This window comes from Toxorhynchites rutilus, chromosome 2 (genome assembly GCF_029784135.1).
Source record: "Toxorhynchites rutilus septentrionalis strain SRP chromosome 2, ASM2978413v1, whole genome shotgun sequence".
Lineage (NCBI taxonomy): Eukaryota > Metazoa > Arthropoda > Insecta > Diptera > Culicidae > Toxorhynchites > Toxorhynchites rutilus.
The window spans coordinates 236,813,986-236,841,605 of NC_073745.1; the positions used below are offsets into that span (position 1 = coordinate 236,813,986).

The 27,620-nt window shown below is 39.3% G+C and overlaps 2 protein-coding genes across 5 annotated transcripts in view; one reads left to right on the forward strand and one right to left on the reverse strand.

Annotated features, from left to right (window-relative positions):
- LOC129764518 (maternal effect protein staufen) overlaps positions 1–27,620 on the reverse strand; it is a 65,355-nt gene that overhangs the window by 715 nt on the left and 37,020 nt on the right. For 3 of the 4 annotated variants that reach the window (XM_055763689.1, XM_055763686.1, XM_055763685.1), the window contains 2 exons: positions 20,449–20,720; positions 20,149–20,374 (listed from right to left, as the gene is read on the reverse strand). In XM_055763689.1, the coding sequence (XP_055619664.1) occupies positions 20,149–20,374; positions 20,449–20,720 (498 nt within the window). Of the gene's footprint in view, positions 1–6,239; positions 6,365–20,148; positions 20,375–20,448; positions 20,721–27,620 lie in introns of those variants that run through there. The other variant, XM_055763687.1, reaches the window with a different exon arrangement.
- LOC129764519 (methylenetetrahydrofolate reductase (NADPH)) lies at positions 149–18,793 on the forward strand. The gene is made up of 2 exons (XM_055763690.1): positions 149–867; positions 15,504–18,793. Exons 1-2 carry the CDS (start codon positions 301–303, stop codon positions 15,882–15,884), a joined length of 948 nt encoding a protein of 315 aa, XP_055619665.1. The 5' UTR covers positions 149–300; the 3' UTR covers positions 15,885–18,793.

Genomic DNA, 27,620 nt, shown 5'->3' on the forward strand with positions numbered 1-27,620 from the left:
TCCACCACGCGAATTCTAGTACCACTGCATTTGCACGAGGCGCCACTCGATTTGTACGCTAGTATCGCCTGTAGTACATAGCGTAACAAGCTGGCCGATAACTAACATACAAAAATATTTATACACAAGCGCGCTCCCAACGTATTTGTTTTTTTTTTGTGCTCTTACTCTCAGAGTCCGTCAGCTGATCGACGATTCAACTACAGTCGCACACGGGAGCGACTCAGTGCGATACGCGTGACCATACCGTACAGAACGAACGCCTTCACAGTCTAAAATTATCGTTCACCACAAGCGGCCATGCATCGGCTAACAGTCGAATCCGATCCCAATGGCGAAAAGGACAAACGAGCAAGTTCAGCAGAAGTGATGCATAGTCACGAGAATAGCAGAAATCTGAAGCACATCATCCAACGATGGACCAGTTCCGATCGGTTGAGTTACTCCATCGAGTTGATCCCGAGGGAAGACCTGGTGTTGGATTTTGGACGGCTGAATCCGAAACCACAGTTCTGTTCGTTGCCATGGATATCAGATAACAACCTACAGTATCAGCGATTTGTCGATACCCCGATGCTGAAAATGACCGCGAAAATAGTGCCCCACTGTTCGGTGATGAACCATATTTCCTGTTACAATATTACCGAGGCACAGGTGGATAAGTTCGTCGAGATGGGTAATTGGAACCTGTTCGTGATTCGGGGGGACACTGTCAGTGAAGGACAACGCTTCAAGCATTCGTCGGATCTGGTGGAGTATCTGAGAGGAAAGAATAATCCCGAGTTGACCATCGCTGTCGGAGGTTATCCGTATGTGCACCAAGAATCGCCTTCGATGGATCATGACGTCAAGTATTTGAAGCAGAAGGTAAGTGCTTGGTGCTTGGAAAAGAAAGCCGAGGTAGATAAGCCATGATAAGATATATGACATTGGGGAACACACAGACACCATGTAGTACTAGAGTTTGTTCGTCAACAGCCGCAGCTTGTGCTATTTTTAGTGGTATATTCATTGATGAGTGAATTTGTCTGGTTGCCACGGGAAGCTGAGCGTATTGGCGCTGAATATTCACGAATCAAAAATTTTGAGGGATTCATATTCTTAAGTATTCTCCGCCACCAAATCAACAACCACTGAATCACTCAATCACCGCTCCGTAGGCTGAAGACAATCAGTGCAATGCCGCTAATGTGTGAACGCAAATATATATCAGTTGTGTGTGGTCATTTAGTTCCACTCGCATTATGTTTGTCTGTTTCATACAATAACATTATTTTTTAGCTGACTGAAATTCTATCTACTAGTTTGTGATCAAATTCTGTGAATATTTTTGTTTTTGATGTCGACGCTGAGCATGTTGATGTTTCACTAGTCTCACGCAGTTCCAAAAATAATTGATGCTTGTACTATTTGGCTACGTTGTGTGATTTGCTTGAGCGATTCTTGTTCTGCGCAAATGGTCAAACAGAATCAACTGTGTTTCAAAATGTGGTATACAATCAAAATTTTTAGACAGTTCATTTGTAATTTTATAAAAAGTTTTCAATTACATCCGAACAGCTTTTGTTAACATTCAAAACATATAATGAGAAAATATCGATCGAATCAAATGAGGCAACCTGAGAGAACCAATTTTTGTGGAATGCTCAACAATCGCAGAATAATACATTTGCAACTGAGAAGATGAATATTACAAATTATTTGAAAAATGTCAAATGTGATGTGTGAAGGGTAATAGCTAAAGATGGGTCGGCAAATTATTGCACCACACATAAAATATCACTAAAAATTATCAATGTGATTTTTCGAGTATAGACTGTGTTGTTTCATTTAATAGTTTTTTAAAGCATAAGTAGCTAAATTTTATTTGTTTATTCTAAACCAGTACATCAACATTTACATCTACCTTTGCATAATAAAACTGCAGCATCTTTTATAGGCTTAGTTCCATTCTATTCTCATTTCCTTCCCTCAATTGTTTTGTCCCAATAGAGCAATTTCACGCCAAATCGATCAAAAAACAACAAATGTTGACCCGACCCTCTCCTACATTTTTAAAACTGGGTACTTATGATTGAAGCTACTCTCAATCTCAATTTTCAATATCATATTAACAATTGAAATTAGAACTGATTTATTAACCAGTTAACTGTGGCGTCTCCATTTAAAAGCACGCACAGTTTTGTGTCGTCAGAATCGAGCCTTGACGAGTATATTCGTCAATCACAGAGTAAATTTCGCTGGTAAGATATTGAATGAAAAAGATGGGTTGAAAATGTTATTACTAATATTTACTTCATATATTCATAGCATATATTACATACATATTGAACTCAAAATACAATGAAATCAATTAAATATTATACATGTAAAAGTAAGAACTCAAAGTCTTGCTCTGCCGTTCTACGCATAGATGTTACTTTTACACAATTTTCACTTTTCTTTATAAAACGATGTTTTTATGGCTAAACTTTCAGAAAACCACAAAAAAACTTATTGTTTGTTTTTCAAAAAACAACATTAGGCTCAAGTGTCCCATGTTGATATTCTAGGCATAACTGTCCCTTCATGTATTTTCTGTAGAGCCATGATAAATGAATCGGTTCAAGTAGAAGAATTTTATGTCACGCTTTCAGCAAGGCTAATGCACTCATTTCTGGTTTGGAATAACGAACTAATTCTCAAACAACTAGAAAAACAAGTTTTATAGAACACGTGTACACTTTGTTAGCGAATGTCTAATAACAATTAGATTTATATTGTGCGAAGGTGTTGCAGATGGCCCTTCTTCACGATGATTCAAGTGAGGGGAACCTTTCACATTTAATTAAACAGTAATGTACTGCTTACAAAAAAAACCCGGTGTATCGCCACACTGAGATGATTAAAGCTTCTTCTTCTTCTTATATGGCACTAACGTTCCTAGAGGAACTCCGCCGTCTCAACGTAGTATTACTTGCGTCATTTTCATTAGTACTTAGTTGAGATTTCTATGCCAAATAACACGCCTTGAATGTATTCTGAGTGGCAAGCTCTAGAATACGCGTGACCACAGTGCAAGTCAGAGGAAATTTCTTTGAAGAAAAATTTCCCCGACCAGAACGGGAATCGAACCCGAACCCCCGGCATGTTAGGTTTTGACGCTAACCACTCGGCTACGGGAGCACTAAATTGATTAAAGCTTCTGATAAATAAATATGCTAGAAAACATTGATTGCGTTTTTCTTAGTTGCTGATTTTGGCAGGGCTGTGGGGTAATATTCAGCGAAACATGGTATTATACACAATGGGATTTTGCAAATTGAGTACCAGTAAAGCGATTCCTTAGTGATCCTCTGTTTGTAGTATAACGAACATTCAAAACATTTAAAACATTTAGAAATGCGAACATTATTATCGCACATAAATACATCTCAAACTTATATTTTCTATGTGTTTATTTTATTCAAAACTAGCTGACCCGGCAAACTTCGTCTCGCCCAAAATTGGTTTTTTGTTATCAATACCTTCAAACATTCACGTTTTCTTACTAAGCGCAAGTTCATGAGTCCAATCGCAGAACTGTTCATTGATTGATCTTCTAATCGACCCCGTTGAATTTACCTTTTACTAAAAAAATCCTAGTACTTCTACCAAAACTCATCATTATAATATTAGATTATTTTCAGACACAATTCTCGTTCAATATTTTTCAACCACTTGCAAATAACATGTTTCTCCGCTACAAGGAATAAATGTTTCATTTAGAAAATATGATAGAATAAAGACAGACCCCTCTCCACTTCTCCCCTTAGAGAGAGAGGGGAGGAAGCGTCTATTCACCATAGAAACATTTCGTGCCCCGTAAAATCCCCCCTCCCCCTAATAGAGGTAGGAGGAGTATCTATCCACCATAGAATCATTTATTGCACCCTAAAACTTTCACATGCCAAATTTGGTTTCCACCACCACCTCCCCCCCCCCCTTAGAGAGGGGGTGGAATGTTTAACCACCGTGAAAACATTTATTGCACCCTAAAACCTCCATATACCTAATTTGGTTTCGTGTGCTCGATTAATTCTCGAGTAATGCAGAAATTTGTGTTTCATTTATATGGCACAAACGCGAATTGTTTCAAAAGGAATCGATCTTTCTCACTACTTTTACCACTAGCAGTCAATAATAACTCTGAAAAACCTATCGTAACTGTTGTTATGAGATTTTAGATTGAAATTGAATCCTCTGAGCGAAAAATGTTACATTGGACGTTTTGACTGATCGTTTTGTACATTGGACAAATTACGTTGCACGATGAAAATTTGAAAATAACAACTGAACAACGATATAAATACTTGTACCTCGTGCTAAAATCAGATCATTATTGTTATCACTCGTTGAATTGCACTACAAACGGTATCTACACTCGAAAATAACAAAAACTCAAAATGTCCGAAGTGCGTATTCGTGTTGTTTTGATTGCTTTGTTACTTCGGACGTATCGAGTGTGTAATAGTGTACATTTCTTACATAGGACCTTTTCAAAAGTTACGCGAGATTTATTTTCTTGGTGAGCTGACGATAGCCTAGCTTGATGATTCCCCACAAAATTGTGTAGCTCAAAACTTTAATGCAATGGTGTCAGTTTGATGTAATGATTGCAATGCCAGAGACATCAGTGAGTGAGTAATTTGGTCGCGTTCACTGCTCAATCCAAAACGAAGACATGTTCATATTCATTGCTTTTAATACAGAACGATACTGAAAGTTTGCCTTCCTTCCTTGATTGAGACTTTAAACCTATTCAGTTCATTCGTCTCTAACCTTCAAAAAGGCCCTTGGAAAACTTTACTTTATATTACGTCTTTAATATTAGGCTGTCAAAAAAGTCCTGCGGTATTTTTTTTAAATTTTCATTTGTTCATAAAATTAGTTACAATCATCTGTTTTAAGTCGAATATGCGCCGTTTTGTTCGATGACTTGTTCCCAACGAGATGCCAACTTCATAATACCCCTGTTATAGAAGCTCGCTTCCTTATTGGCAAAAAACTCGGATAGCCAATTTTCACAGGCCTCTTTTGTGGCTAACTTCTGACTACCTAGCTCGTTCGCCATGGACAAAAACAGGTGGTAGTCACTTGGTGCAAGGTCCGGACTATACGGCGGATGCAAAAGAACCTCCCATCCGAGCTCCCGGAGCATCTGGCGCGTCACCAAAGAAGTGTGTGGCCTGGCGTTGTCCTGATGGAAGACAATGCGGCCTCTGTTAATCAAAGATGGCCTCTTCTTCATGAGTGCTACCTTCAAGCGGTCCAGTTTTTGGCTGTACAGGTCCGAATTGAGCGTTTGGCCATAGGGAAGCAGCTCATAATAGATTATTCCTTGACAATCCCACCAAACACACAGCAGAACCTTCCTGGCCGTTAATGAGGGCTTGGTCACCGTCTGAGCCGCTTCAGCGGGCTTCGACCACGACCGTTTGCGCTTCACGTTGTCGTAAGTGACCCACTTTTCATCGCCAGTCACCATCCGCTTTAGAAACGGGTCGATTTTGTTGCGATTCAGCAGCGATTCACATGCGTCGATACGGTCAAAGATGTTTTTTTGCGTCAACGTGTGTGGCACCCATACATCGAGCTTCGTTGTGAATCCAAGCTTCTGGTTAATAACGGTATGATGACTTATCCCCAACTCTTGGCCGATGCTACGGCTGCTACCATGCCGGTCTTTCTCGGCTAATTCAGCGATTTTGTCGCAATTTTCGACGACAGGCCTTCCGGAGCGTGGCGCATCTTCGACGACCTCTACACCAGAACGAAACCATCGTTGTGCGGTGGAAATGGAAACTGTATCGGGTCCATAAACTGCACAAATTTTATTGACAGCTTGAGATGCATTTTTGCCTTTGTCATAGTAGTACTGTAAAATATGTCAGATTTTCTCTTTATTTTGCTCCATATTTGCGACACTATAACTCACGAACGACTTAACCAAACAAAACACTGTCAAGGACTATATTATAGCGCGCAAAAATACCTTTCCAACAAGCTATAGTATGACTCGATACAATGAATACAACTAGAACTACGCGCTTACAACGACACCTAGCGGAAATACCGCAGGACTTTTTTGACAGCCTAATATTACTCCTCCACCTCCATTGCCTTGAGAAAGGCATCCGATCCCTCGCCATCCAGCTCGCCCAGCAACGATGTTGTTCAGTCGATTTCCTCACGAAGAATGAAAGTTTGCCTCAGCGAGATCCACTGTTTATACTCTAGGCAAATATCCTCCTTCGTTCTTCTTCTTTTCCTTTGTTCACGGAGACTTTATAACTTACGATTATCCCTTCGTTGCTCGTCGATAAATTGCTCGTTATTGACAGCTCTGTTCGGGAAAGCACACAAATGGACAGAACAAATGTATGAGGAAATGGGAATGCTTCCAATTTTTATCAATTTTAACCATATACAGACAATGGGATTGTAATGTATAGCATATCAAACAAATCTTAGGAGATTTCCGATTCGTTTGGTATGTAAATCGCTAAAATCCATTCGCGGCAAAAATAGTTATTAAAGTTAACTTTATTTCATAATAACGTGACCTGTTTTCTTATTTGGCACCCTTAATGAAAGACGTAGTTCTACGTCAAAATGTAAGCTTTCAAGAAAAAATATAAAAAAGTATAGCGCCCTTGGTCCCGAGACCATGAAATCCATGAAAACAAATTTAATCAATAATTACGAAAACAAAATCCTATTCTTTCGCAAATCTAATATTTTTCCGAATAAAATCTAGCTTATTGGCTTTAATTTGATATGTCGATCATCGAAATCGGTGTCGTAGTACAAAATTTATAAATTTTCGAAAGCAGTAATTTTTGGAAAAAAAAGGAAAATAATGATTTTTCGAATCACTTTGAAATGGAAGTGCTCACGACAGTAAAAAATTGAAGAAATACAGGTCTAATAATTTCCGATAAAGAACAAAACTACCAATTTTCACGAAAATCCGAGAACCGCTATATCGGTTTGCCTTGGAATGACTGAATATTAAATTGGTTATATCTCGAGAACGGTTAGTCCTCGGATAAAACATTATATATATACAGTAGAACCCGATTATCCGCGAAACGCGAATAACGCAATAAAGGACTAAAAATGATGTGCAAACGCGGAAAAAAAAATTCAGTATTTTTTATCAATACAGAAATCATTCAACTCGTGTATACCAGAGGACAGATAATGCGAAAGCCCTAACCAAAACAAAATATCAAGAGCATACCTCACTCACTGAAAAACTCTGGAAAGCTCTATAGAATTACTATAGAACTCGCTTCCGCGGATAATCGGGGTTCTACTGTAGTTTTTTTATGTTATATCGCAAGTATATTCTATTTTCATGGTTACGAGATCACAAAGTATTGAAAATTCATAAATTTTAAAAAATTCATATCTCCATTTTGATGATTCCCACTATACGTCAAACTTTGTTAATTCAATTAATATTAAATAAATTTTTAATTTAATTTATTTATTTACTCTTCGATGAAAACACCGCACGGACACGTATGAACTAATTCTAAATCTAAGCACATTTTTCGACATGTTAAAGTCGAATTGGTCATTAACTTCGTTGTATAAACGGCAACATATATTCAATGGGTTGTTATGTCCATACTCAGACCAATGAGTTTGTAGTCGGAGAAGCCCAACATGTAGGATTAGTCTTAACGGCGCGTGAAAATTAATTTTACCAAGTAGCTTGACACAGTCAAGATTGTTGGAAACGATGTCAAAAATTAAGAGTCGTTGTAGGATTGTTCTTCTTCTTTTGAGCGTTGGCAAATGAAGGAGCTGGCAGCGGTCTTCGAAAGCAGGAAGGTGTATAGGATCGGTCCAAGGTAACTGGCGAAAAGCGTAGCGGACAAAACATTTTTGTATAATTCTCCTCTCCAACCAGGAAGGCCAAGCCTTTCCAGGGATAGATTCGTTATCCAATAGAAAAAACAAAAAGCGTAAGTATAAAAATATACAAAAGTAGGGTGTTTTGAGGTATAAAAGTTTTTAATATGAAATTTAACTTTTGAGTAAGTTCACATTTCTGATGTTTAGGCATCCAAGAATATACCCTAGAAAGGACTTTTCGAAAATCCCTTTATTTACCGAGATATAGCCATTTTAGTAATGCGGTTTCTAATCTAGTATGGCTATAGCAAATAACTTCAAACGCGAAACGAGTTTTTTCAAACTGACGTACACGATATCTCAAGTTCTACTGAACCGGTTTATGACGTATTTATATGAATACAATCTGTATGTATCTCTCTATCTCTCATAAACCAATAAAACATATATTTTTTTTTAATTTAACTGTTTTTTAAAAATCAGGAAACGTAAGAAACACGTTTAAAACAACATTTTTCTCCTCAAACGGTTCATGCGATAGCGGCATCTTACCAACTTCAGGATCAGCTCGATTTTTTTTGTTTCAGATAACTAGAAGGGCTGGAATCGTGCACACCGTGGCACAACTTTTTTGAACCCTCTCACTTTATCAGCCTGTAACTATTCTAATTTTGAATAATCTTTTTCCGTTCAGTTTTTATTTTATTGTTAAAAGATAGATAATGGATGGTAAAAATATTCTTTGTTTTATTTTTTCGAAGCTCGAAATAACGTCAAAAATTCGCGCCTCTACACTAGAATACCCCCTTGAATGGGAAACGTTATAGCACTCGCCGTATTTTCCAGATCTGGCCCCGTTAGATTGTCACTTGCAAAGTAGTACTTGGTCGAATATAAGAATATCGAAAAATGGGTTGGTGAATGGTTTTCGTCGAATGGAATCCACAATTTTCATGAGAGATGGGTGAAATGTGTAGAATCAAACGGAGATTACTTTCAATAAAAATATTTAGAGGTTCTCCTGAATATCATGTGTTTTCTTCATCGGAAATTTATATAGCTTGAAATTGTGGTGTTTTTCAGTTGCGATTTAATAAAAAGTGAACATCTAAATCAAGAATAGTAATTCTATGAAGTTTTTCTTCAAATTAGCTTTGAAATAGCTAGCAAGTGTAAAAGAGCTAAAAAGCTCTGTTCAATGGATGGAAAAAATAAGATGAATCACATTTTCGCATTCGTTGCTGTTATTATTATTACCCGATCGAATTAAATTTTAACTAATCGAAAATTCGCTTGAATCCAACCGTTTCAACAAGCGACATAGCAGAACGTCCTAGCATCAGTTCCGTCTGAGACTGCGAGAGATCCGTAAGAAACAATATTGCGTGTGACAAAATGACCACATAAATGATAAATATTTGCTTTCACACGTTAGTGTCAGTGCGTTCATTGTTATACATTGCGGTTCCAGAAAATAGCCGCGTAAATCCCCACTTAATCAGTTTAGTCTTGCTGTTATGAGTGACGGGCCATCTATAGTCAACAGTATGTATCCCTAAATATATTCGATTTATGAAAGGGGGCTTCCGCCACATTTCTCTAAACGTATGTTCACTATGTTCACTAGAGCCTTCAACAATTTTTCTTTGTAAAACTTGAAAAAGATGTAACTTTAAAACTACCCTTCTTCGGTTTAATTTCTTTTACAATATACAAACTAGTGGATCACGAGCCGCCTTTTCGATGCGGTTACCATGGAAACGAATCGTTCAACTCATTTCTACTCTTAGGCATCGACACAACGATGACAGCCGAAGGCTATCAACGTACTTCATCAAAACTGCCTAACTCTTCTAAAATTGAGTCGAAGCGCTTCCCTTGCAAATGTTTCATGTTTCAAGGGAACAAAAAAGTTTCTGAGAGGTTGATCGGAGTTGTAGGTTGTAGGTTGCTACATTTAACTTGGTTGAAACTTCACTCGTAGTGAGCGAAGTATGAGAGAACGCATTGTTGCGGCGAAGAAAACATTCATCTATGCTCTATAGGCTTACAGGACGAACTCAATCATTCAATCGGTGAAGCACTGTAGTGTAAAATGACTTGTAACAGTTTTTCCGGCATCCACCAATGATTGGGTTGTCCGAAATGTAATTGTAAAAAAGTAAGTGAAGTTAAGTGAAAAAGTAATGAAAAATGCAAATAAAATCCTTTTTTTTGTACATAGAATAAACTTTAATCAATTATATAATTTCCATTTCGTTCGATGACCTTTTGCCATCTTTCTGGCAACTTCCTAATTCCACGCTCGTAGAACTTTTGGTTTTTATCGGAAAAAACTGATTTTAGTGCGATTTCACAGCTTCATCATCATTGAAAGTTTTACTATACAAATAGTTCTGAAAAGATCGAAACAGTAATCTGATGGTGCAGGGTCAGGGCTATATGGTGGATATAACATTAATTCCTAATCAAGCTCCATTAAGTTTTAGCGAGTGACCAAAGGATTTGTGTGATCTGGCGTTTTCCTGGTGTAAAACGACATCCTCACGATTGATTAATTTTGGACGGTTTTCGATTATCGCTTTATACAGTTTGTCTAGTTGTTGACAGTAGACTTCCGTATTGATCGTTTGATCCCTCGAAAGCAGTTCAAAAAATACTACTCCTTTTGAATCCCACTAAATTGAAAGCAAAATCTTTTTTTTTTTGTGAATATCAGCTTTTGAGGTGGGAGCCGATCTGGCGTGGAGGTAACATCCATACTTCTCACGCTCAAGATCACGAGTTCAGTTCTCACTCCCGACATTCTTCCAAAATGAAAGGTAAAAGTGACGAACCAGCCAGAAGCGTTGAAAGTCACTATAATACAGAAAAAAAAAAAAAAAAAGCTTTTGAGGTGTTTTGTGATGGTTCATCATACTTGGACCATTGACATTATTGTGAACAATCCATTTTCCATCGCCAGTAATTATTCGCTTCAGATAGGATCGAATTCATGCGTTTGTGATACATACCACAAACATTGATACTCTTTATTGAATGAATTTCTTTCAGTTCATATGGTACCCATGTTTTATACCGAGTCCAAGACGTTTTATATGATCATGGATTGTTGATTTCAATATTTTCAATTCCTCTGCAATCTCTCGCCCAGTTACATGACGATCCATTTCGATGATGGTCTTGATTTGCTCACCATTTTCTTTGATTCAATCATCATTCATTGGGTGACCTGCGCGACTAACCGTTGCTCATCGTCGAACAAAAATCTCCAGAATGAAACTTAACAAACCAATTTCGGCACTGTCTCCTACCGAGTTTTTAGTAGTGTCAAATGAAAGGTGTCACTACGCTGACAATTTGATTGTAAGGAGACCCTTTTCCAGCTCCCTTCATTCTAGCGTTTTGAAAGTAAGGCTGACCAAACGTACAGTTATGAACGGGACAGCACCGTTTTTTCGACAGGTTTGGATCCACGTTTTTTTATCAATTTGTACCGTATTTTGAGTATACAGAAAAATTTTATAATCCTCAATATTCTACTGTCATTATTTTCAATAATTGTATTCGAATGAACAACTGATGAATAAATTGGGATTTACATTGTTGCATTCGCAACAATTTTACACAACTGTATTACTGTAACAGGCAATTAGTAATCAATTGCAAATCAATGGAAAAAGTGTCATGCTGTGCTACGGGATTTCACTGAAAACCCATGAAATACAGAAAATGAAATTTGTTCTGTGAGAAAATTTCACGATAGCGAATGGGTTGGTGATGGTAGCTGAAACGCGGATTTCATATTTTTTGTTGGAGTATATTTAAAAATGGATGGTTAGTCCAACACACAACAGTATAAATGGATTGTATTGAAGACCATTCCTAACTAATCATTCAAAGTATCATTAGTACAACTCCTTTTCAGATGAATTGAAGCATTTTATTTCATGGGTACACAATAACTCAAGGATTCAAAATTGATGAGATAAAAAGGTGGAACTAATAATCTTTGCTAGTTGCAAATAGCTGGGTGCAAATATTCGCAGAAATGGAAAACAAATTACTATAGAGTGAGGAATTCATAAGCTAATTATATTTTATGTCTGTCTACTAGTACTGCATTACGCTCCAGTACAGTTGTACCGAACTTATCTGGCTCTATTGCCGTAGAAGGAAGATGCATTCCCAGACGATTTTTAAAGAGCATTTAAGGGGGAATCCCAGTCTGGAAAATCGAAAAAAATTAATTTTTGTTTTTTGCATTTTTGGGAAGTTTATGCCCTCAGAAATGTTGTCCTAAAAGGATTATTCGATATTTGATTTCGTTGGAAAGTTACAGCCAAAAGTATGAAGTCACCTCAAGGGATATAGTATTACTGTACGAATTTTAAAACGCGTATTTATCGAAACCATGTTATTTCAACTGGTGGTAATCGATATCTCAGCCGCCGTTTTAGCAATTTTTCGAATTTTCAAAAAACCCCTATGTAACGCTTTAGGTATTGTCCTAAAGTGTCAAAATATTGATTGGAATTTTTTCTACGACACCCCGTTGCTTCAGAACCGATACCACCAGCAAGGTACCGATTTTCAGACAGCATCTATGTATCCAGATGCCAACAGCGTCATAACTATTATTCGTGCACTCAAAAAATGGAAAATACATCTCATAAAATATACCTTAAACAATAACCAAAATACACGAACACTTCACTTTATTCGTAACATCCGAAAAAAAATACACGAAAATTCATTATTTCCCGACCTTCCAGACTTGGGTCCCCCCTTAAAGGCGTTTAGAGCTTTAAGTGCCGCTTGACTGTCTGAAAATATGCAGATGTTGCCATGTTTATACTTTCTTTTGAGGCAGACATTTAAACATTCTATAATTGCAGCTATTTCTACCACCCTCATCCCATACTGAACGAGAATGTTCGATCACTTTATTTGGAATGTCATAATTAGTCCTAGGTTCCTTCCAATCACTGTTCGTCTCTGAGGCTGGTCCAGAGGGTAAGGGATTCAGGATGCTCAAGTGACCAGTTTTGTCCCCCCACTTCATGTTTGTATGTTCGACCAAAATACCGCATCCTCGTCCGGATGATATTTATGGATGAAGGAGACAACTTCCGGTAGGCACTTTGTGCTGTAAAAATCCCCGTTCACCGCAAGTCTCGAACGGAACGCGACTTCCCACTGCACGGAAAAAAACATTATTTTCCATCACTTTCAGTCTTTGTTTCTGGGTCACAGCATGCCGTTCCGACATGGTAAGTCTTGATTTACGTTTCCGCATGGCGATTCCCATCTCCGCTAGTTATTTTTTACTATCCGACCTCCCGGCCCAAAGCCCAGAACGATGTAGTCACCTTTCTCTCCGTTTTCTGCTTTAAGCTGCAGTTTACTATCGCGTTGCACCATCGGACGACCGGAACCAGACATCCGTTCAATGCAACTCTCCAGAAGAGTAAGGATATTGAAGAAAAAAAAATTGCAGCTTCCAATGACCGTTGCCTTCAATCGGAATCATTCGAAAATAATAAACTTATATGTTAACTAGAGATGGACAAAACAGTTCACTTTGATGAACCGTTCAGTAACTAACTGCTCATCTAAGTGAGTCAGTTCTTTTGAACCGTTCTTTAGCTTTTTCGTTCAGCGGTATTAGAGACAACATAGAATGTGAGCTGAAACCCAACATCAATAGACAGCTATTAATTGATATTGTTTGATTGCATAGTGTACGTATGGGATTTATAATTTTGAAATTTAGTGGGGAAAGATAAGCTGCTTCTTTTTTAAAAGTCACAAACTGTATGTGAAACTATGTTTATCGGCAGACAAAAGTATATGTAATAATTTGATGCGCACAAAATATTTTTCATATTTTTTGTTTGAACAACACACAGGTTCCTTGTAAGATCATATTTCATAATGTTCATCAAGAGAAAAAAAAATCAGCAGCGATTTTCACTAACAATCAATAATACAAACAATTACGATAACACGTACACGCAATATGCCAAACAATGGATTGAAAGCAACGAAAAAACTTTTTTCTCAACTTGCCGTCACTATAAGATTTTATGTTTACCTAATTCATGAATCGCCCCAGCTTCTCCCAGATTTTTTTCTGATAATCAGGAAGTATATGAATGTTACGCAGAATTGAAAAATTACCTGAAATTGGAAATATATAGTTTTGCCTTTAAAACTACGAAAATCTAATTTAATATTTTTAACCCTAAATTGAGTATAAATTAACGAAATGAACCCTGCGTTACATGCATTTTGCTCATAAAGTACATTATCGTTTTATTCTTCTTACAAGCGTTCTCGTTATATTTTCCCATTCCGTTCAGCACAAAACAGTTTAGCTCCACTCGTTCGTTCGCAAACAGTTCACCCGTAAACACTTCGTTCTCAAATAGTTCGTTCCCAAACAGTTCACTCGCAAACAGTTCGTTCACAAACAGTTCACTCTCAATCAGTACTTTCTCAAACAGTTCTTTCCCATACAGTTTACTCGCAAACCGTTTTTTTGGAATCAGTTCGTTCACAAACCGTTCGCTCGCAATCAGTTCGTAGTTCTTCCTACAGTTCTTTGAAAAAGAACGACCGTTCGGTTACTCTTTCCTGCGAACTAGTTCTTTTGTACCGCTTTGCCCATCTCTAATGTTAACCTAATGTAATGTAATGTTAATGTAATATTAGGCTAAGCGTTCGAAACATCGAACAGCAACTTTGATCACTTTTCATTGCTTTGGAAAGCAACCATATTTTGAGGTTTTGGTATGAGAGGATAGCTTAGTTCATTAGCTATAACCTACTATCAATTTCATCCAATTCTGTATCACTTTATTGTGCAATAAATTCGGTTTCAAGCAACTATGTGCGGAAAGTACATAACCTCACATCACCTAACAAAAAAAACCTTATGAAATCCAAAAATATGTTAACTTTTCTACAGTATTATACAATATATAGTATATATACTTTGAAAAAAGAACACACATTGTGATGTAGAAAAAAAAACATTGGATTGAATCTCCTACGGGAACAAAAATGTACGTTTTGACCAATGTTTTTGTTTGGTGATTTTTCGATTTTTCGTCATTTTCTGAAAAACGGAAAAAAAACTCTTGAAGATTGGGGTTTCTGTAATGCCAATTATCAAAATTACACCAATGACTTTTGTTAAAAAATATTTTTACGACTTGGTCGTTAATGGGTTAATGAAAAATCCGGTTTCATATTTCCACACCTGGTGTGACTTGTATCATGAGAAGGTAAGTCTTAGAATATTATTCATCTTTACATCTCTTGACAAGAGATGTCGATTAGTATTTAAATTTCACTTTTGAACGTCAGTCCTACATTTTGTCGATTTCTGTTTTGATTCTTTCCGTCTTAGCAAATCTTATGTGGAATATATCTCGCTACATGTACTAGATCGTTACTGTGATACATATCCTGAAGTAAGAGCGACATTGACAATGTTACTTTCCCGGCCATAATTTTACAATTACCGTTCATTCAAAAAATAATAAAATTCTCACTAGAGTCTGGCAGTTTGCTTTAACCTCTCTCTCTTCCTCTCCCTCTATTTCCAGATCGATCTAGGTGTTGAGTTCATTCTAACGCAAACGCTCTACGATGCAGCCTCCTTTTTGCGCTACGTAGACGAATGTCGCCGTGTCGGCATCACAGTTCCGATTGTGCCTGGTATATTCCTTCCCTACTCGTATCAGCAGCTGGAGACGGTACTAGGAATAACACACGTGCGCCCACCACCCGAAGTAATGGATCTCTTACAAGCGCACGCAAACGACGAACCGGAACAGTTCGAATCATTCGTTGTGGAACATTTCGCAGGTGTCGTCCGGACGCTCCGGGAAGCACGGCCAGAAGAAGTGAAGCTGGTGCACTTTTTCACCTTCAACCGATTGGATTTGCTCAAAAAAGTTTTAGCTAAAATTATGGATTTGTTTTAAGGCGATACTACGAATAAAAAGGCGAGATGATCTCAAGGAAAAAATCCCCTCATTCTGTGCGGCGGAATGATGCGAATCAATGCGAACTGTAGTGGTCGTGGTGCAGATTTGAAGTCGTTTCATTTTTCGACTTGGGTATAGAATAGGAGCTGAAAAGTAAGGTGACTTCCGGAATAGAGGAATGACTACTGTTATCTCGCGTCACTCGCGGTGCAGTATAAGGGGGGAAATGTTGTAACACTATGTATGAGAAACCATCGACAATAAAATAAATCAAAATAACCATGGAATATTCGGCAGTTTTAGATGCATGGAAAGTACGTTGACCTCATTTTGACATATTGTTTCAAAATTTATTCAGAGAAATATTTCAGTATCACAACTGCCAAAAAACAATGCATTGAACAGAACGATTGATGCTGATAGCTCAATGGGAGTCAAAATTTATCTTTAATTTTTTTGTTAAAACATAACATGGGAACCAACATTTTCGTGTGTGTGGCTAGCTTCTAAACAACATTTTTTCTCTTTAATAAGTAAATTTTTCTCACTTCCTCAAAACAGACCATCCGATAATTTTGTTTGTTGAAAATTAATGAGTACGGAAAATAAATAATATTTTAGGAACAAACGGAATACTTCAATAATCAAACGTATTCCACAATTTAGATTTTTTTAGGTAGAGCCAAAAAAAAGTACATCCAGCTAGAACAAGCAAACAACAATTCCGTTGTCACATTGCAGTCTCTTATTATGCCGGCTGTGGCCGATAAAATAAGCAACGACCGACATGGACATGAAACGGATTGTGCATTTTAGTACGTAATTAAGTTGCTGATGATGATAACAAAAACAGATTTGCTCTTCGCCTATTTTTTTTTCTCTGGATAAAATCGGGACCTTAGCCTGCATATGGTATGCGCAAAGATATCCATTGTTTTTGCTTTTTTCTTTTTCTTCTTAATCAATTACCATATGCCTAATTGGGTTACGTACATGAATTTTAGCGTGTATTTTTTTTCCAAAGAAATGTGTTTCTGCCTGTGTTGTTTTTCGCTGTTGCAATGTTGTTCGTTTCATTGAGATTACCAATAACTAGTTTTGATGCAGTTTTCTTTTTCGTTTTCTTCTACTTTGCGGCTTTGAATATCCAGGAAAAAATGTATTTTTCGTTCGCTAGTTGCGGCACTGTGTTTGCGAATTAACCGTTTTGGATTTTTGGGGAGACAAAAAAGGGGAATTTAATCTTGTATCAGCTATTGCTATTGTGTTGATTTGAAAACAGGGCAAAACATGAGAGAGTATGTGAGTTTGTGTTTGTATGTGTGAACGATTAAATATGGTAGGTGCTAACTGTTTGTATAAATGTGTGTGTAGTTGGACAATAGGGACAGGGAAGTACTGAAAAAATACATTATTTCTTATAGATATATACTAGTAGAAACACACTTAAGTTTACTTGTGATTAATTATACGAAGAAAAGGCGTTTGGCCAGACTGTGTGCGATAGATCTGACAGCAAATTTTATACCTCAACCACGAAGGAGGTTGGGTATGGTTTTGGGCACACCACCGGACATACGCCTGATACTTACGAATAATACAGTAAAATCTCCACAGCTGTTAGCTCTTTTAATTCAGGAAATGTTGTGTCTGTTTGAGGTAGATTATACAATATGCATCAGTGGTTGGCTAGTGGCTAGGTAAATTTAGTTTATCTTAGTACTCATATTTCAAGGAACGCAGTTGCTACCAAATGTAAACGTAATTTTCGAACTTTGAGTATTTGGTTAGTGATCCCCGTGGCCTAGTGGTAAGCGTTGCGCTTGGCAAGATGGAAAAAGATGGAGAAATTCTATCGTCATAGATCGTTTTTCTGGCTTGCACTGGTTCAAGGGAACTGTCTAGGGTGTGGTGAGATGAGTATTGGGCATTGCCAGTTCCCAATAAAAGCCACAAAAGGCCGGAAACAGCTCCTCTAAGCGAATTGACGCCACAATAAGCATTTTTGCCCAGTCCCGGTGGTACTCGGGACGTTAAGCAGTGATGGGCAATATGCAGAAGCGTGTGATTGGATGGTGGCCAATCAACCCAAGAATGTGCAGATTGAGGATCAAAGGCTGATTCTTCAACATCAGCATCATTAACGTGCACAGCCCTCACCTTACAAGTCCCGCTGATGACAAAGACGAATTCTACGTGCAACTGTAAGGCGAATACGAACGCTACCCAAAACATGACATCAAGATCATCATCGGAGATCTCAATGCCCAGATCGGTGAGGAAGAGGAGTACGAACTTGTGATTGATATGTACAGCGCACACCAGTTAACAAATGAAAACGGCCTAAGACTCATCGATTTCGCCACCTCTAAGAATATGGCCGTACGCAGAACCTTCTTTCAACACAAATTCCTCCACCAATACACCTGGAGGTCACCAAATCGAACAAAATCTCAGATCGACCATGTTCTGATAGACGGTCGGCATTTCTCGGACATAACTGACGTCAGAACCTATCGAGGCGTTAACATCGATTCGGACCACTACCTAGTGATGTTTAAGATGCGTCCAAAACTCTCCGTTGTGCACAACATTCGGTACCGATGCCCGCGACGGTACAATCTTATGCAACTGAAACATGCAGATCTCGTCGAAAACTACACACGTTCGCTTGAAGCTGCGCTGCCGGAAGAGTACAAATTAACTAAGCTCCTCTTGAGGACTGTTGGAGCATGATAAAAACAGCCATAAACAGCGTAGCGGAGAACACCCCAGGACACGTGGAACGAAGACTACAGTACTACACGAGAAGAACGCTACGCGGGAGCTAATGCTGCGTCAAGCTACCCGTCAGAACGTGGAACGATATAGACAGGAGCAGAAACAGCAAACCCAATCCCGCAGGGGGCTTCGACAAGGTGACGGGTAATAAGAACCATCTTGGGTGGTGTACAGGAGGACGGTGTATGGAGGCGAAGGATGGACCACGAGCTCACGCAACTCACCGGATCACAGTACCCAGAAAGTGATCAAAGCTGGAAGGATACGCTGGGCAGGACATGTTGCAAGAATGTGGGACAATTATCCTGCAAAAATGGCGCAACATGGCGACGAGGAGCGCAACAAGCAAGAACACGGGGTGCCCGCGGAATTGGAGAAAGATAGCCACGAACCGAGTTAGTTGGAAAAAAATGTGTGTATCATGTTGAAAAGACGTTAAGCCAAAATAAATAAATAATTCACTTTCAATTTTATCAAAATTATTTCGTTTGTCATCCTTTGACTTTCAGTACAGCTACCTCAACGCATGTGATTCCTGAACGCAAGAGCAGACGGCGCCGAGAGTTTACTGTATATGCGATATGCGACGGTCCTAGCATTCGCATTCTGTTTTGTTTACTACACTTTATGAAGGTTTTTAAACAATACACGAATTACGATTGAAACAATAGCATATAAAAACGTATTTTATCGATCGGCTGACTGACGACAATCTCAACGCGCGTCACCTAATCTTCCTCTGTAACACGTCAGTCAGTGATCAAGAGTATTTATGTATTATCCACTATTACGACAATTATATGGTTATTAGTTTGTTTTTCTTGTCTCTTCAATCACCGGCGGCATTGAACCGCATACCGTTCGCCACCCCAGCATCTTTCTCCGGTCGCTCGAATCGATTTCATATGAATAAGAACCTTCAAGTTGTTGTATTTAATACTTGGCTGCGTTTTTATATGTATAACTTTTTAGGTAAATGGTAATCAATATTCAAATCTGCTGTGAGCTACGTGCAAACATTCTGCTCTGCAGCTTTTTCATTTCAGAATCAGCAAATGTATGTAATAAAAATCATCTACGAGCAACACACTCTGTAAAGGATTGTTATTAAAATGATTAATTTTGCTTGTGCTTGATAGTTTCAGCACATTATGTGTTTTCAATATGTTTAGTCAATGAATTAGCGCTTCTGATTTCATGACTGTGACAACCCGTGTGGATGTGGCGTTTAGGCGGTAGACTTGAATAAAACAAAGCATGAGTTTATAAGAAGAATGTATGATCTCCAGACAAATTCATGCTTATTACAGACATCAAACAAGCTTACCACTCGAACGACAGAGCCTCCTTCTTTTTTCTATTTTATATGTAATTCTTCCGTATTTCACGATCTCTCTATCATTATTATTGAAAATTGTTCAAATACTGCCTCATGCAATTACTTATTTCAACCCATTAGTAAATGCTGACTTGGACTTACTGTCGTCTGCGGCAGATGATGCTGCTGCTGTGGAAGCGCTTCCTTTGGGTGTCACGTTATCCAGGCCAATCTTGCTCAGGATGTCCAAAGCCCCACGAGCGGCCTCATCGTGTGATTCTTCCAAACTTGCGCCCCCGCCGTGACACAGCTGCGGTGGTTCGGTTGAAAGTGTTACCAGAGTCAGGTACTCGCCATGGTTGCCTTTCGGGAAATCTGAAAATAAGACCTGAAAATAGAGAAAAAAAAGTTGTTTGGGTCCAGATCACATAAACATAGGAAGTTTGTCACAATGACACTCACTTCGAACTTCAATAGTTGAGCCAAATACATTAGCTGTTCTTTCATTCTGCCGACAGTGGGGGGTTTAGTGCCAGTGGTATTTTTACTCGCAGTTGTATTCTGTGTAACGCTGGGAGCAGTAGTTGCTGAGCCTATTCCGGTAGACGACTTCGTTGGGCTTGCTACCCTTGCAGTGTTGGCGATGTCGGGTGAATGTGCTTCCGTGTTGATGTTAGTTTCTTGAGAAGATTCCCTCAACGATGGCAGATCGGAAAGGGACTTGTTCGATACTCCTATTTGATATTGAAGAGAAATGTTGGATTATGGTTTTGTTTGTTTGAATTTTTTCCCGTTTTAGTTTATTATTGTGAAGTCTGCAATAATTTGAGCCAGCTTGCCCTGACAGGTATCGAGAAACATGAGATTTAACATAAGCAAAGAATTTTTCATTTTTTTCGGATACAAAGAAGGTATTACAAGGGGTTCAATGATACAACCGGAGTGAAACTAGATTTATCTCAACCGACTAACTCTACTTCTTAGCACATTAAGGACCGCCCACGAGTTTTTTTTTCGTGTTTCGCGTTCCGTCTGTTACGGATGGTTTACAAAATAACCCGTGTTTTCTGCACTTGATGGTTAAATCCTTGGTCTGTCAGTAATCTAACAAGGCTAACAAGGATGGTTCGCCTTCGTATTATCCACACCGAAGGAAACGATCTCATTCGTGGAATCCGAACAAGAGAAGCGTACAAGTTTGCCCCAAAACGTGCGGTCCCAGGCGTAGTATGTCTTACAGATTATTAATGTATGTGTTTTGACCAAAAAGTTCGTAGAAGCATGGAGGGTCCAATTGTTGACCTTATACTAGATGGTGCCAGGAACCCATCTAGCATAAAATTTCATCCCTATCTGCCATATAAGGGTAAAAACTACCCGTGCTGCACACGCGGCCCCAACTCAGTTATATAAGTTTAATGGAGCCAAACTCTTAACTGTATTTCAACTAGCATATATCAACATGTTGTTTCTTTAATTCTATGCTTAATGAAATAGGAAACCGATTACTCGCGGTCGACTCGAGTTTAGAAGGGTGACACATTTTCATTAGGAAAAGGATGGGATGTAAGGGGATGTGTGTTTACACTCACATTCACATTCACATTCACATTCACATTCTCATTCACACTGACACTTCAAACTCAATTCTTAAAACTATCCTTACATTTATTATGTGTTTACAATTTAACTTATTCTAATGTTAGTAGGAAGGGAACCGATAGCTCGCGAAGGACGAAAAGGAGGGGAAAAGGATGTATGAACAATCACACTCGAAGATCGATAGCTTTAAGGAAAACATATATTTGGGACATGTAATTAAGGTCTAACCGAGCCAACACATCTCTCACCGGCACATTGGACTGCTTTCCTTCAGCCCGAAGGGAGTTATCTAAATTCGATCTGGCGACAAGATACAACTCGCACGACCAAACAACGTGTTCGATGTCGTGGTAACCATGGCCACAACCGCAGAGATTGCTGTCGGCAAGATTAAAACGAAAAAGCAACGCGTCTAACGAACAGTGATTGGGCATGAGTCGGGAGAAGGTGCGAATAAAGTCCCGACTCAAGTCCAGACTTTTGAACCACGGATTGAGGCTAACCTTAAGGATAATTGAGTGGAGCCACCGGCCCAATTCATCTTCGTTCCATTTGCGTTGCCAGTTAACGATGGTATTTTTACGAACTAAAGAATAAAATTCATTGAAGGCGATTTGACGCTGATAAATTTCGCCTTCAATTGCACCTACCTTTGCTAATGAGTCAGCCCTCTCATTACCCGGAATTGAGCAATGTGAAGGGACCCAGACAAAGGTAATGACATAACAGCGTCTGGATAAAGCACTCAAAATTTCTCGTATTCTCTCAAGGAAGTACGGCGAGTGCTTTTCCGGCCTCACTAAACGGATAGCTTCGACAGATCTCAGACTATCCGTTATAATGTAATAGTGTTCAACAGGTCGTGAGGCGACGCTGTCCAGCGCCCAGTGTATTGCTGCCAATTCAGCAATATACACTGAGCAAGGATACTGAAGACTGTGTGAGGTGCTAAAAAATTTGTTGAACACTCCAAATCCTGTGGACTCATTCATAGAGGACCCATCAGTAAAATACATATTATCACAATTGACACGCCCATACTTTGCTTCGAAAATCGTAGGAACGATCCCCGATCGATGTTAATCTGGAATTCCATGGATATCCTGCTTCATGGACAGATCAAAATGCACAGAGGAATTGATGTAGTCAGGAAAACAAACACGGTTAGGAATATACGAAGAAGGATCAACCTGCATGGAGACGAATTCATGATATGAGCTCATGAATCCAGAATGAAAATTTAGCTCGATCAGCTGCTCAAAATTTCCGATCACCAATGGGTTCATAACCTTACACCGGATGAGGAACCGAAGAGATAATAAATTGAAGCGATCTTTTAGTGGGAGTACGCCTGCCAAAACCTCGAGACTCATGGTATGCGTTAAGGGCATACATCCCAACGCAATACGGAGACAAAGATACTGAATTCGCTCGAGTTTAATGAGGTGTGTTTTGGCAGCTGATTGAAAACAGCCATACTCCATCACTGAGAGAATAGTTGTTCGATACAACATTATAAGATCTTCGGGGTGGGCTCCCCACCATGTGCCGGTAATTGTACGGAGAAAGTTTATTCTTTGTTGACATTTTTTACTCAGATACCTAATATGGGCCCCCCAAGTACATTTGGAGTCGAACCAGACCCCAAGATACTTGAATGACATAGCATGAGTGATCGGTTTACCCAAAAGTTGATGCTTTGGTTTTGCTGGTCTATGCTTCCTAGAAAAAACCACCATCTCTGTTTTCTCCGTGGAGAATTCGATCCCTAGATCCATGGCCCAGGTTGAAAAATTGTTCAAAGTATCTTGTAAGGGTCCTTGCAGGTCGGATTCGTTTGATCCTACGACAGACACCACTCCATCATCTGCAAGTTGTCTTAGGCTGCAATTTTGTGTAAGGCAATTGTCGATGTCGCTTACATAGAAGTTGTACAAAAGGGGGCTTAAACATGAGCCCTGGGGGAGTCCCATGTAGGAGACCCGACTTACTGTCGAATCCCCGTGAGAAAAATTCAAATGTTTCTCACAAAGCAAGTTATATAACATATTATTCAATAGAGGCGGCAGACCCCGAGAGTGTAATTTGTCTGACAGGACCTCTATTGAAACTGAATCAAAGGCCCTTTATGTCCAAGAATACTGAAGCCATTTGTTTTTTTTTCGGCGTAAGCCATTTGAATTTCTGAAGAAAGCAACGCAAGACAATCATTCGTCCCCTTGCCCCTGCGGAACCCATATTGTGTATCTGAGAGTAGGCCATTCGTTTCAACCCATCGATCAAGGCGAAACAAGATCATTTTCTCCAACAATTTCCGTATACAAGACAGCATTGCTATTGGGCGGTGCGAATTGAAGTCGGACGCGGGTTTTCCGGGTTTTTGAATAGCTAAAACTCGTACTTGTCTCCAATCATCTGGAACAATATTATGCTCCAGAAAACGATTGGATAAATTCAACAAGCGATGTTTCGTCACATCAGGGAGGTTTTTCAACAAGTTGAACTTAATTCGATCCGATCCCGGAGCAGAATTGTTACATGAAAGGAGAGCAAGAGAGAATTCTACCATCGAAAACTCAGAATCAAGATCGCACCTATCTTGTGGAATATTTCGAACAATTTTTTGCACGGGAGCGGAATTGGGACAAACCTTTCGTGCAAAATTAAAAATTGTATGGCAGTTTCTGTTTTCAATCAGCTGCCAAAACACACCTCATTAAACTCGAGCGAATTCAGTATCTTTGTCTCCGTATCGCGTTGGGATGTATGCCCTCAACGCATACCATGAGTCTCGAGATTTTGGCAGGCGTACTCCCACTAAAAGATCGCCTCAATTTATTATCCCTTCGGTTCTTCATCCGGTGTAAGGTCATGAACCCATTGGTGATCGGAAATTTTGAGCAGCTGATCGAGCTAAATTTTCACTCCGGATTCATGAGTTCATACCATGAATTCATCTCCATGCAGGTTGATCCTTCTTCGTATATTCCCAACCGTGTTTGTTTTCCTGACTACATCAATTCCTCTGTGCATTTTGATCTGTCCATGAAGCAGGATATCCATGGAATTCCAGATTATCATCGATCGGGGAGCGTTCCTACGATTTTCGAAGCAAAGTATGGGCGTGTCAATTGTGAGAATATGTACTTCACTGATGGGTCCTCTCTGAATGAGTCCACAGGATTTGGAGTGTTCAACGAAATTTTTAGCACCTCCCACAGTCTCTAGAATCCTTGCTCTGTGTATATTGCTGAATTGGCAGCAATACATTGGGCGCTGGACAGCGTCGCCTCACGACCTGTTGAACACTATTACATTGTAACGGATAGTCTTAGCTCTGTCGAAGCTATCCGTTCAGTGAGGCCGGAAAAGCACTCGCCGTACTTCCTTGAGAGAATACGAGAAATTTTGAGTGCTCTATCCAGACGCTGTTATGTCATTACCTTTGTCTGGGTCCCTTCACATTGCTCAATTCCGGGTAATGAGAGGGCTGACTCATTAGCAAAGGTAGGTGCAATTGAAGGCGATATTTATCAGCGTCAAATCGCCTTCAATGAATTTTATTCTTTAGTTCGTAGAAATACCATCGCTAACTGGCATCGCAAATAATGGAACGAAGATGAATTGGGCCGGTGGCTCCACTCGATTATCCCTAAGGTTAGCCTCAAACCGTGGTTCAAAAGTCTGGACTTGAGTCGGGACTTTATTCGCACCTTCTCCCGACTCATGTCTAATCACTGTTCGTTAGACGCGCTGCTTTTTCGTTTTAATCTTGCCGACAGCAATCTCTGCGATTGTGGCCATGGTTACCACGACATCGAACACGTTGTTTGGTCGTGCAAGTTGTATCTTGTCGCCAGATCGAATTTAGAAAACTCCCTTCGGGCTGGAGGAAAGCAGTCCAATGTGCCGGTGAGAGATGTGTTGGCTCGGTTAGACCTTGATTACATGTCCCAAATATATGTTTTCCTTAAAGCTATCGATCTTCGAGTGTGATTGTTCATACATCCTTTTCCCCTCCTTTTCGTCCTTCGCGAGCTATCGGTTCCCTTCTTACTAACATTAGAATAAGTTAAATTGTAAATACATATTAGATGTAAGGATAGTTTTAAGAATTGAGTGTGAAGTGTCAGTGTGAATGAGAATGTGAATGTGAATGTGAGTGCGAGTGTAAACACACATCTCCTTACATCCCATCCTTTTCCTAATGAAAATGTGTTACCCTTCTAAACTCGAGTCGACCGCAAGTAATCGGTTTCCTATTTCATTAACCATAGAATTAAGGAAACAACATGTTGATATATGCTATTTGAAATATAGTTAAGAGTTTGGCTCCATTAAACTTATGTAACTGAGCCTGTAAAAATAAACGGATTAATAAAAAAAAAAAAAAAATAAAAATCCATCGATGTGAATATTCTTCGCTTTCATTCGTTGAAGGGCGATTTCTCATGTTCCGAGCCAGTTTCCATAATTTTTTCATTGACGTTTCTCGTGACACACCTCCCACGAAATTTCGCCAATAAGCACGTTTTTTCCCTTTGATCAAATTTTTGAACTGATTCTCAAGGGCTAAATACGTTTGAAAATTTTCAGGAGTTCCACGTTTCCGGAAAGCTTTAAATGCATTCGATTTTTCTATATAAAGCATGGAACATTGGCTATCCCACCATAGATTGGAAGGCCTTCGGGAAATGGTGGAACCTGGAATGGGTTTCGTTTGAGCGCGAACTGCGCTGTCATAGATCAAACGAGAAAGGAAGTTATACTCCTCCAATGGAGGTAAACCATCTCTGGAATTGATGGCTAGAGCAATCGCGTCCGCATACTTTTTCCAGTCAATGTGTCTTGTGAGGTCATATGCCATGTTTATAGATTCAGAAGAATTCGACCCAATGGTGATGGAAATTTTGATTGGCAAGTGATTACTACCGTTGGGGTCCTGGATGGAATGAATCTTGCAATCTAACGATAGTGAATTCGAGCAAAGCGAGAGGTCAAGAGCACTTGGGTTAGCAGGAGGTTTAGGAACACTTGTTGTTTCCCCAGTATTCAAAACGGTCATATTGAAGCTGTTACAAAGGTCATATATCAACGATGAACGATTGTCGTCGTACTGTTCCCCCCAGGCAGTTCCGTGAGAGTTGAAGTCTCCCAAGATCAATCGTGGCTCAGGAAGGAGTGAGCACATGTCAACAAGTTGCTTGCGGCTAACCGCAGCTCTCGGAGGCCAATACAAGCTGACAATACAGAGGTCTTTTCCTCTGATGTTTGCATGACAAGCAACAGCTTCAATCCCTCCAATAGGTGGAAGGTCAATTCGAAAAAATTAGTGGCACTTATTGATCCCCAATAGCACCCCTCCGTAACTGTCATCACGGTCCAAGCGTATAATATTGAAATCATGGAAAGAGAGATCATCTCGCGAAGAAAGCCAAGTTTCGGACAGAGCAAAAACATCACAATTGAATTTATGAATTAAAAATTTGAATGTATCCAATTTAGGGATGAGACTACGACAATTCCACTGTAAAACAGTGATATCTCCGACCTCTCTATCTAAATTAGACATCAAGAGAGATAATCATTGCAAGGAGGGGCCATGTTTGCATCAATTGTTGCAAAATTGTCTTTAATACATTGAGATGACAATGGTTCTGATGGAGTCGGAAACATTAAAACACTTGAAGATTTGATCCAGAAGGTCAGACAACTTTATAAATCCCGATTGGGAAGTTGAACTGGACGAAAAAAAAGAGACAGTTGGGGTTTTTGATGTCCCCTCGAGTGCTGGGTCGTTCGAAGGTGAACTATTCCCACGGAAGCCAGGAGGAACCTGATTTTACTTGTCCGCGGCACTCGATTTTTTAGGCAAGCTAACAGGGGGTATCACCGGGGGGACTTGTTCTTGAACTTTGGGAGTGGTCACATTCTTGCGCCGGGGATTCCCTTTGGAAATAAACGGTGTGTCCCCGCTAGCTGTGTCCGCTTCCATTTCATCAACTGGCAACGAGGAAAAAGTATTGTGTGTT